This window comes from Tauraco erythrolophus, chromosome 6, assembly GCF_009769465.1.
Source record: "Tauraco erythrolophus isolate bTauEry1 chromosome 6, bTauEry1.pri, whole genome shotgun sequence".
Taxonomy (NCBI): domain Eukaryota; kingdom Metazoa; phylum Chordata; class Aves; order Musophagiformes; family Musophagidae; genus Tauraco; species Tauraco erythrolophus.
The window spans coordinates 70,876,631-70,888,715 of NC_141470.1; the positions used below are offsets into that span (position 1 = coordinate 70,876,631).

At 40.5% G+C, this 12,085-nt stretch overlaps 1 protein-coding gene across 3 annotated transcripts in view; it reads left to right on the forward strand.

Moving 5' to 3' along the window:
• Positions 1-12,085, forward strand: part of NIN (ninein) — a 56,111-nt gene that overhangs the window by 37,183 nt on the left and 6,843 nt on the right. For 2 of the 3 annotated variants that reach the window (XM_086613145.1, XM_086613146.1), the window contains 11 exons: positions 151-276; positions 789-858; positions 1,825-2,040; positions 2,760-2,873; positions 3,964-4,086; positions 4,631-4,744; positions 5,428-5,574; positions 6,673-6,852; positions 7,397-7,546; positions 8,084-8,182; positions 11,798-11,989. In XM_086613145.1, coding sequence (XP_086469271.1) covers positions 151-276; positions 789-858; positions 1,825-2,040; positions 2,760-2,873; positions 3,964-4,086; positions 4,631-4,744; positions 5,428-5,574; positions 6,673-6,852; positions 7,397-7,546; positions 8,084-8,182; positions 11,798-11,989 — 1,531 coding nt within the window. Of the gene's footprint in view, positions 1-150; positions 277-788; positions 863-1,824; positions 2,041-2,759; positions 2,874-3,963; positions 4,087-4,630; positions 4,745-5,427; positions 5,575-6,672; positions 6,853-7,396; positions 7,547-8,083; positions 8,183-11,797; positions 11,990-12,085 lie in introns of all 3 variants that reach the window. The other variant, XM_086613147.1, reaches the window with a different exon arrangement.

The window sequence follows — 12,085 nt, forward strand, 5'->3', positions numbered from 1 at the left end:
ACATCAAATCTGTCTACTGTTCATACACAAAATAAGTCAACTGTAATATTTCATAACGAAGCTACAGGCAGCTTAGGCTTTGAGGAATTTTTCTCCCTGTGGCCTGGACAATATACAGAAACAGTTTTTACTTGGTGTCTCTGCCCACAGGTGTGAAGCTGATAAGCTCAGAGAAGAAAACGCTATGCTGAAAAACGAAGTGACTTTATTAAACGAGGAAGGCAGTGCTTCCAGCCTGAAACTGCGGGAGCTCAATGGATCCCGGGAAGAAATGCGGTAAGAATTCAACGGGGCGCCTGCCACGTGTATGGCTTCAGGCTCTCGCTGCGGTGCAGGCACAATGCTTACATCCCTTCTCTTAAAGCTCCTTCATGTGTTAGACATTCTAAAAAACTTGAAGTGGGCTTATTCCATGGTGCCATTGGAAATCCAGCTGGTTGGATTGAATTGCTGATGCAATTCTGCTTACTTCAGAGCTTGTTGGGATGGTGAAGCCTTTGAAAAGGCAGGAAGAGGTACAATGCGACAGAGTATTTCAGTGATTTGGTCTTTTGCAAGCACATAACCATCCATGATCCTGGGAGTATTCTTCCGTTCTAGAGAACAATTCCATGGGGTACCTTGAGGAACTGAGCACTTACCAAGCCTATGCAAAACACTGATGCTAAGCAATAAATATCCAGAATTACCACTTCTGGTGATGTCAAAACCCAGCCCATTCTTGTAGGCGTGTATATTAACAAGTGACCCTCATGTTAATGAGCTTTCCTGGTTTGTTTTTTTTCTAGGCAAAAGATAGAGGCTGTGAGAAAGGAGAAAATGGCTGTACAGAAGATGGTTGACAACCTGAAAAAGCAGGTATGTGGCCTGAGCCCATGACCTTCTCTGTAGAAACCATCACTGTATAAATGCTGTTCCTTAGGTGGTCACAAAGGCAGTAGAAAATGACTGTTATATGCATTTAAACTTTTTTGATAACTCTTTTTTGATTAACTCTTTGGGGTTGATATGAGGCTTGTTCGACCAGATCAGTAGCAACACTACGGTAACTCTCTAGCTTACAGACTTGAAAGCACTTTCCATAGTCAACTTGGAAAGTTTATTTAATAGAAATATAAAGTTAAAATCTTTCTTTTGTAGTCTTTGTGGGTAATGCTCTGCAGTAGCCCATGGGAAATAAAAGTGATCAGACTCAGCCTCTGCTTATTTCCTAGCTAGCTGGGTCTAGGAATGCTGCCAGCCACGACCCTTTGCTTGTATCCATGAGACAGCTACTTTTATTTTAAGGGTGGTTTGTTATGCTAGGCAAAGTAGAAGGTTTAAGTAGCTTTTACATTCATGTCCCTTTTAGTATTGCTTAGTAAAATTCTGCTTGCTCAGAATAATCTGCTAGCTCACCATTATAACCCTTAAAATATACATCAGCATGGCAAAGGGGAGGAGGAACAGAGTAGTATGCCAGATGACTGATATTGTAACTGCTATAATTGAGGCCAGTTATGAGAAATGAACAGTTGTGAGGCTGACCATGCATGCGACAGGCCATCAGGGGGATTCCTGCTCCTAAATATGGGTCTACTTGATTTGGCCTAAAATTAGGACATGGAGCAAGTAAACAGCTATAGGGAAATAAAGAAAGCAGTGCTACTGGGGTCATGACTTACATGGAGTACAGTTAACAGCAATGCCTCAGCGTTCAGAGTCACTGTTGAATTGGAGTGACACTTGTCAGTTCTATTAGTCATCTTAAGAGAAAGGAAATGTTTTTTAAATCTCATTCCCAGTGTAAAAGCAATTGTAACCGACACTGCTGTCCCAATTCAGGTAGCAGATCTGAAGACCAGAAACCAGCAGCTGGACTCTGAAAATACAGAACTTAGCCAGAGGAATTCCAAAAATCAAGCAGATGTGCAGGACCTTAATCAACAGCTTGCAAGGGTGCTCAAGCAAAAGGAAAGGGAAGTGGGGAAGTGTACCCTGGAGGAGTGGGAAAAGGAGAGACTTGTACTGAAAGAGGAACTGGAAAACTCCAAAGTAAAGGTATGGGATTACACTGACTCTAACAGTATGAAACAACTGACCTTTTAGGAATGCACAGGTGCTATGGAATGAGGATCCCTGTCTCAAGCTGTACATGTTCTTTCAAAGCTGGACTTTACCAAGTTCTAGCTGCAAAAGTACCTGCATACGACAGTGGGGGTGGAAGGAAAGCATGGCAGCAGCCAAAAACAGGGAGGTAGAATTGTGCAAGTTTGTCTTGAAAATAGAGTTTAGTGAAGCTAAATATTTACCTGCATTTTCTAGCATGCCTGTTGTGTTCATAGAATCATGGAATCATAGAATGGTTTGGGTTGGAAGGGGCCTCAAAGATCATCTAGTTCCAACCCCCCTGCCATGGGCAGGGACACCTTCCATTACACCAGGTTGCCCAAAGCCTCATCCAGCCTGGCCTTGAACACTGCCAGGGGTGGAGCATCCACAGCTTCTCTGGGCAACCTGTTCCAGTGCCTCACCACCCTCAGAGTGAAAAATTTCTTTCTTATATCCAATCTAAATCTCCTCTCTTTCAGTTTAAATCCATTGCCCCTTGTCCTATCACTACATGCCCTTGTAAAAAGTCCCTCTCCAGCTTTCCTGTAGGCACCCAGTGCAGTGCCATCCCAGCTCTAACCCATGTCACTCACTGCAGCATCCTCTGGTTAACCTTTATTACTCTGCGTGTCTCCTAAGCTGAAATCTGAGCCTCTTACTTTTTGCAGTCATCAAATATGGTGTCTTCCTTGGAGATGGAGCTGTCAAAAATGAAGGTTCAAGCTCATATATTAGAGCAGGAGAACCACATCCTCAAGCAGGAACTCGAGAAGACAAAACAGGTATGGCATCCTATTTGAGTGCCATCAGTTAATGCTGGCTGTCTCCTAATGTGCCCTGCTCTCTTGCCCGAGTTAGAAATAGTTAATTTATTTAAAGAGAGGTCATAACAGTAGCGAAATATTAATCCCCTTGAAACAGTCTCTGGGTACAATGCAAAATTGTTCACATAAGGTTGGTTTCACTTAGCCTTTGCCAAAAGGTCTTCCGTAGTAGTGGATCTACAAAGACAGGCTTTGACAATGAAGACAAAGATTTAAAGCTCTAATCAAGGAATAGACAGGGCTTTTCTAGTTTGTGCAGACGGGATAGGCAGGGGAATGTTTTCCTGTGTAACTGGTGATACCCATATAGCTCCCTTTAAGGACTGGTCTCTTCCAGCATGCCCTCTCAGAGAAAATTCCTATTGCTAAACCCATCTGGAGACTTTGACATGTCAACTTCTGAGCATAATTTCCTGGAGGGCTTCGTTATCACCTGTATAAGCATGGTTCAAGTGACTGTAAATATGTGCTAATAAACGTAGATAATGAAGGCTACAAATGAGTTAGCTCTCCTGATTAGGGCTCCACAAAGTAATTTTCTTTGCAGTGTAAAGCACTCATTTGATGCACCCAATGCTTAGGATAGATAATGGTCTTAAAAAGCAAAAGTGGATGAGGTCTATTCAGTAAAGAGTGGATTGTGGTTTGAGTGTAATTAAAGACAGAAGATGGAGTGAGCAGTGACAGAACAGCACAGGAGAAGGCAGTGTTGAGCTAAAGCACTGTGTCAAATGGGGAAGAGGATCTGAAGTCAGCAGTACAATATTTTTTAACCTTTTCACAGAAGAGGCAGACAAAGACCAGCCCTAAAGCAAATCCAAGGGATCACAGGGCAATTAGGGAAGGATGTCGCAGGAAGGATGGCTTGGATCATATGAATGATGCTCATATGGTCATTTGTACTAAATTGGAGCATGCTCCTCTATCTTCCACTCTATCTGGAGTGGGATGCTTGGCCCAGAGGAGAAAAGAAAGCTTTGTGTAACGCTCGCGTGCGAAATTCTGAAACAGCACAGAAATGCACCTGTAAGGGGTTTGTTTTCCACAGCTGCCCAGATGTCCTGATCTCTCTGACCTTCAAAACGAAGTTTCGAGCTTAATGACTAAAAATGAAAAGCTGCAGAAGGAAAAAGAAGCCCTGAGTGAGGAATTAAACAGATGTATTGATAAGGTAAGAAAGAACTGCAAATAACATGTCACTACCTACGTGCTGTAACAGGCTGTTAAAATTCTTCGATCATTATCTGTATCACCCTAACCTGTAAAATACTTTGGATTTTTTTTTCTTACCTTCAAGCCAAATAAAGGCTTGATTGCCACTGCTTTTTTTTTTTTTTTCCCTCCCCCTAGCTGGTCTTAAAGAGAAAGCTTAAATTTGGGAGCACAGCTTTCCTGTAACTTGATTACGTAGAAAATTCCAACCATTGCAAGGAACAGAGGCCTGGATATAAATATTGCAGCAGGACAAAGACGACAGTGTTCTTGCACTTTTATTGCAACTCTAACATATTGTAACTCTGAACTAGAGCAGTGTAACTAGTATGCACCCTATAAAGAATGATCCTGTTGTGTGGAGATCCTGGCTGGGAGCTGAGAGGTTTTTTGCTCTCCTGTGTTTTCTTTGCGTAGCTGTAACTCTATCTTAGTTCTCCAAGTCAAATTGAGTTAAAGAAAATCCTGAATGAGTCGTGCTTACTGATGTAATCTTGTTTCAGGTAGCTAAAGTAAGCTGCTTAGAGAATGCAGTTGGCAGCTTGAAGCAGGAACAAAAGTCCTGGGAAAAGCAGGGTCAGGCACTGAAAACGCAACTCACCGTTTCACAAGAAAAGGTATAATAGTGATTTTTGTTATAGCCCTAGATCAAAAGCATTTTTTTAATCTCTTGTAGTGCTTTTTTCATTAAAAAAACAGCCCTCTTCTAATGTGTGTGAAGATGTCATGCAGCGGAGAAGGGCTGCTTTGATGGGCTTTCAAAGTGACGTTCTTGAAGGACAAGAGGAAATTTGTGAAGTGCTATGAGGGACTTTTCCCCCCACCCCGAGAATAAGCTGTGCTGTTTTGCATCTACAGCCAAGTTCCTTTTGCTAATTTGTTCTGCCCAGTTATTCCTAAAATACTTCAGAGACTCTGCTGTTGCTCCCTGCTTCTCTGGTGGTGGCTTGTCCCTGCTTGACTAGTTATGCTTGAGCTTTCTTGTTGGCCATGGGCTGCCGGGAAGAATAAATAATTCAGTTCAATTCTCTTCCCAGCATATCACAGTAAATATTTGTGGCTGGAAGATGTGTCTCTGAATACAGTATTGTGTTTCTGTAACGAACAGCTACAAATTTGGAACAGAAAGTCAGAAAATCATTTGGCATTTTTAAAAGGGGGAGCTGTGAGCATCAGAACTCCGTCAGTCCTTCCATCAGAGATCCTAAACATGTGTGATATGTGGTGAATGCACATCCCAGCAAGGTTACAAGAAGTCTTGGCCCAGCAAATAACCAAGCTGTGTCCCCTCTCGTTACAGGTTCAGAGTCTAGACGAAACGCTCCAACATACCAACCTTCAAATGTCCCGACTAAAATCGGACTTAAGAGCGACGCAACAAGAGAAGGAAACTCTTAAACAAGAACTGATGTCTTTACACAAGCAACTGCAGAATGCCAATGAAAAGGTAATGGACTCCAGGTGCCCTCAAAGTCACTCAACTTTGCATGCCAGGGTCTGTGGACATGAGCTGCTGCTCTTCTGTAGCCTGTTGCTGTAGCCAACTTCTTTAGGTTGACTTGTCCATTAAAAGGACACAAATAGTGCTGCAGGCTTGAGCAAGTAGACTGAGTTATGCAACTGTTGATTTGTTTTTTTTTTAAAGTGATATAAAGCTAATTAAAAAAAAAAGCTAAAGGAGGTGGGTAGAAAAAAAGCTCTATTAAATTTAGTAGTTTTCCATTTTAGTTTTCCATTTTAAAATAGTTAAGTATGATCAGTCTTGTCAGATTGTATATAATGGGCAGATTTACAACTTATTTTTAAAAATCTTGAGTTTTGAACGTAAGGACAGGCCATGATCAGTCTATCTCCTGAGTCTCCATTCTTCCCTGAAAGAAATCTTTCGGGGAGAAAAAAAAAAATCTGTGGACAATGTATGAATTTACACCTATCAAAACTATTAGCATACGAACAATCAAACTAGGAACTGACGGGGATCTCATTTTCAGCCAAACTTCCTTTTGAAAGGTGCAGTATTATATCAGCCTCTCAACTGAAGAGGAACTGTAGCTGAAGGAGGTTGTAGACAGCCGTCTTGGGATGGGTGGTATGAACTCAGTTAGTAATTTGGCTTGTTTGCCATGCAATTAAGGAATATTTAATGTCCACGTGGAAAAGAGGCTGTTTCAGAATTGTACAGCAGGAACTCAATTACAGCTATTACTGAATAATATATAATATTGAGTTCTATTATTTGCTTGATGAGGCTGTGAAATGGAGCACAAATTACTTTTTTGTGGTGTTGAACTCCGTGCACTTGTATCAGCCGTTCCGGCACGCAGCTCGTATCTAAGATTTTAGCAAAGGGAAGCACTTTAATTTGGTGCTGTGATTAGTACATTGGGTTTCGTAGTGGGAAAACAATGTGTAGGCTGGGAGGAAGAGGGGAGTCCTGCAGCTTCAGAGTCTGCAGTTACTGAAAGCCCACTTAAACCCCACCTGCATAGAGAAAATGTCTGCTTCTTTGTTTAAGGCCTAACCCTGCAATTCTGTCTGTCTTAAGAATCGGGTTCTAGAACTGGCTGTGCCTTCCTCAGGGCTGCAGGACCAACAGAGGCAACTCCACTGGGATGAACTGGAGCAGCTGACGAAACAAGAGCAGCAGCTGCTCAGGCAGGAGAATGAGAGGCTGCAGAGAGAAGTCCAGAGCACGAGGACAGACCTGACTCACTCCCGGGAGAAGGTAACCTGAGCAAGCTGCCAGATTACAAAAGGCCATCCATGCACACAAGGCAAAACTTAGTAATCCTTGTTTTGCAGTGGGTAGTACAGGAGAGGAATGTTGCTCATTAGTTTTGAATAGAAACATTTGCAGAAAGAATGCAAAATGGAATAGTTTTCCTTTATATCTGCACTGAGTATGCAGACATTTTAATGATGCTTCAAACAGCTCTTTTTTAAAAATAAAATTCTGATAACTCTTGTCTAAGATTCTGGTCTGACTTTCAGTTAACACCCCTCAGTTTTTTTTTTTTCTTTCATAAAAACTTGTTAATGTTTCTAGCATTCTTCATATTCAGTTTCTTGGCTCACAATATTAGGCAGACGATGGGGAGGAGAAAGGGGAAGACCTTTTGTTGCTCCAAGCTAAAATGTCAGAAATACACCAGAATCTGTTATGAGTCCAAAATCAATTGGTTCTTGGTATTTTAGATGATGTAGATGCAATTTGACTTTTGAATGGTCTGGTATGTCTTTCCACATTTGTTCGTCTCTGGTCTTTTTAGATCCGACAGCTGGAATCTACTATCCTTTCCCTAAAGCACCAAAAGCATCAAAGCCAGTCAGGCATCGTCAAAGCTATAGAACAAGAGAAATTAAGCTTGAAGAGAGAGTGTGAACAGCTTCAGAAGGAGCTGTCATCTGCAAACAGGAAGGTTAGTTTCAGATGGTAAATGTGACTCAGTGCAGTGCTTTCCTTCTCTAAGAGCTAATAGGGTAAGCTGTAATTTTCTTCTTTTACTCTGAGCCTTGCACTCTGTCTCTTATGGATCCCTGTCCTAAGGAGCTGCCTGTCCTCTGTGCCTCTGCAGAGCAGGCAGGGTGGAAGTCTATGCCAATATGCTGCAGGACTTCTGGTCAGTACGAACAGCTCAGTGGTAGAAGGTGGGAACCATAACCAAAACGGAACCTGCCCGAGTGCTCTGGAATACACAACGCTTGGATGCCAGCATTACCACTGTCAGACTGAAAATCAGTTACCCTGCCTGTTCTTTGCAACTGGTGTCAGAGATGCTGTATACCAGTGTCTCAGACATCACTTTCAGCAAAGCATGACACTTGTTCAAATACTTAGGTCTTTTAATCTTGAATTGTCTTGATGTGCAGTGATTTGTGAATTGCATATTGCGGGGGGAAAAAAAAATAAAATAAGAAACTACTATCTTTCTAAGGAAACTTTTTGTCTTTAATAGATCAGTCAGATGAATTCTCTTGAACGTGACCTGGAAACCAGCTCAGAAAATGAAGGGCTAAGGAAAAAGCAAGTCAAACTGGATGATCAGTTAATGGAGGTACTTTTCAATCAGTGTTGACTGTACCAAATAGCGTGGGGCTGTATCACTCTCTCACTGAATCTATGAACTTATTTAAAAACAACTTCTAGATGTGTAGGAACAGAGGAAACTAATCAAAACCAGAATAATTAATCTCCTCTAATGCCTAGTCCCATCTTTCATGATCAAGATGTTAGTGTGACAAACAGGCTTCTCTGAAGCATGTTGTGGTTTATCCTCGTTCACGTAAGGCTTCAGATATAAAATCAAATAACAAAGAAATTTGTTTCTGTGCTTGAGGCAAGGCTAACACACTTTCCTCTTCCTAAAACATGTAACCTCAAGTTTCCTAACTAATATTTGTGTGATGCTGCTCCTAATGTAGAAACCTGTTCTTACTTACTATGGGAATAATTTGCTGAATTTAAGCCTTGCTGTTTTACCTAGATTGTGACAGAATAACAATTTGCACAACTTGCTGTTAATCTAAAGGCATGAGTGCAAACTTCTATTGAGTTTCTTCCAAAGCCTGCTGTAAATGTGGATGCTTGTTCAGTACTGCTGGAGATGGATCATGATGGATGTTATGAAAACTGCATAATTCTTAGGTGGCCTTGGTCACAGGAATGGGCAAGCTTAACTCTGTTAAGTTAGAGTATCCCTTAAGGTCAGGCTAGACCTCTGATTAGTCTCTCAGCAGTCTTGCCTAAACTTGATGTCCTGAATTTGAGTTTAACACAATATTAAAAAGAAAATAAAATTAAAACCCACAATTTTGACTCATTCCATAAATCAAAGCATCTTCTAGGTGAAGCTTTTACAGCACTGTTTATGAAAAGACTTCATGTTTTTCATTGAGAGCAAATGGGAAACATGATATGCTGAATATACTACATAATTAACTAAAAAAATTGTAAGACTTTGATTAGAAAAGATAAGATTTTGACAAGTTACTGAAAAGACTGTTTATATGCCCTGAGCTTTTATTTATATAGTCTTAAGTAAGCTGTGGGAAAATTCCAAACCCTTAAACCCTTTAGTGTAAGTGTCAAACATGGAATTGTGTTTTCTCCTAAAATTTGTATTTCAAACATGCAGGATGTTTGTTACTCCTGATAACATTTTCCCAGCAGGTGTGTATAACATTCACTTAGCACTTTATGACTTCTAACTTTCTCTTTTGTGCCTGTTCTTTTGTTCATGGCTAACCTGTCTAGAACTCAGTGGTTGGAACTAGCAGAGAAGGGTGCAGTTCTCTTTCTGAAATAGTGTGCGAAGGTAGAGCAACCATTTTCAATGTACTACCATAGCATGGACAAAACATTTCTTTCTTTTATGGATTTTTTTTTTATTCCATGCATCTTTTAAGTAAAGAAGCCACTATTCATTTTAATGTAAAATTTTTACTTTGACAGCCCCACTAACTTCTTTGTGGTTAGTATATCATGCAGTTTGGTTCTGCATGCCAAGAAGTTGCATATTTCTAAGGCATTGCTATGAAAATAGGGAGAAATAACCAATAGCATTCGAAAGAATTAAATTGATCGTTAAGAAAATGAAAAGTGGCTCAACTCCTTCCTTCTAACCCATTGACTGTAAGGCTTAAAGGTGTTTGTATATTTACCTCTAATATCTGCATGCTTTTTCACCAGACTGTCAAATGTTTTGTTAGTATTAATTAATATGTGATCACACTCAGTGTCATCCCTAATAGTTTAACAAGTTTGTCACTGTTCCACTTTCTTCCACAGATGAATACAGCAAGACTATATTGCTTTCATTAGCCACACAAGTAGTATTTATTTTTAAGATACTGCTAACATTGACTGTTTCTTCAGCTCTTTCATTAGATTCTCATGTGCTTCACAGGAAACCTTAAATTCCATCAAAAGCTGATTACTTTCACTGTTTATACTGTCAGTAAAACAATAGCTCCTTTACAGACAAGTTGATTCAAGAGAACCTCCTGATTGCTTAAAAAAAATACAGACTTATAAACCTATTTTCTGTTTACCTGGGCCAGCAGAGAAGTACAGATGCTAACAGCCAGAAAAGCTGCACAATTATGAAAAATGCTTATAGTTGTTTACGTTATAGATGAACTCAATAACTGAAAGATGATTATGAATTGAGGCCTTAATTCTGCCACTCATGAAAGGAAAATTAAAACCACTACCATAATCTTATATGCCTTTTCCTAAGGGAATACAGTAATAGTTTTGAGATAACAGGTGAGAACTTTATGATGTGGTCAACTGAACTTTATGGGAAGAAAGTATTAATCTTAAGCGAATTCAAGCTGCAAATCAGCTTGTCTGAAGCATCGGGGGTTTTGTTGTACTGTTCTGGTCTTTTTTTTAGTATTATAATCTATTACAACTGTGAGCTAGTCTTACCTGGACTTTACTTTAGCCTAGAAAAATGTTAAATAGTCACGTGAAACAATCTTAGCTCTTAATAGTCTGAAAGTTCATCTAACGTTGGGCCAGTTTATCTAACTTGGGCTCTCGTGGTTGCAATGCTACTGCAGTAAGGCAATGCCAGAAATGCCTCTTTGCTGGCCACCTTCACCTAGTAACTGTTGTAGCATGGCCTGGGAGCAGCACTTCATTAAATGATGTGGGGAAGCTAAACCATTTGGGACACGTCTGTTTGGAGATGCTCTCTTTGCTGTAGTGAGGACTACTAGGAATGCCATCCTTTTCTCCCACAAGATGCCTAGTTTTACCACCTAAAAGACTTCTCTGGTACTACAACTTCACAAAGGACAACCGTTATGCACAAACTATTTGTTGGTATATAACTACCTTTATGTTACATAGGCTTGCTGATGCACTTTCTGACCTTTTCTTAATGAAAGCAAGACTCAAATTTCGGATTAAACAACTTCAGATTACTACATGCATGTGTATCTCAAGGGCCTCTCTGAGTGTACTTTTGCTCATGCAGCACGGGTACTCAGGAGTTCTCCAGGCTTGCTATCAAACTCTGCTTGCGGCATGTCTCGAAATAAAAATTATAAAACGTGTTAAAATTCCAACAGTTAGTGGTGAACATAAGGAAAGGGATATGGAATTCTAAATACTGAATTCTGAATGGAATATAGCAGCTGGCATCAAATCACTTTAGTCATCATACATAACACTGAAAATTTGTTTTGCTTTTGAGGATGTTATCTCTCCATCTTAGATTAAAGACTAGAAATAATCAGCACTGGTGGACGACTTCTTCAGCCTGCCTCATGCTAGTGCTTTTAAGTGGATACTATTTTTGGAAGAGCTGCTGAGATCAAGGTTAAAATTGAAAAGGACTATTCAGTTGAAGCTCACCACAGACCCATTTAACTTTGACAGGATTTCATCAGAAATTCCGTGAATTTATAATTCGGGTCTGAAATGATGAATCAAAGCTCCAATCCCTTTAGACTTCAGAACTGCAGATAAGGATGCATCTTTTTTTCATCAGAAAGAGAAAAGTTGTCTATTTAGCTTCTGTTACTGAGTTCAGGCTCGTTGCTTTTGCGTACAAGAAATTGTCCAAGACTAACCTGATGTCTGGTGCCTCACTAAAAGATAATGTTGTACGAACAGCAGCGCTGCTTTCTCCTGATGGCTGATGTCCTCTGCTCCTCAGATGCTCCACTCGAGCGCCAGTGTGATGCTTAGCCAACCGCCGCACTCCCGGGAGCTCCAGCAGCAAGGCTGTGCTATGGTGCCCAAGGAACAGTTCCTGCAGCTCCAACACCAGCTACTACAAGCAGAGAGGAGGAGTCAACGTCTTCAGGAAGAACTTGAAAGCAGACCCTCTGAAACAAACATGCAACAGGTAAAGCTCTCTCATTACTCTGCAGGTTACAGCTTGAAAAGGATATCTGGTTAGTTTTCTTGTTTTCAGTTCTGATGAGATCCATTCTCTGTTTAT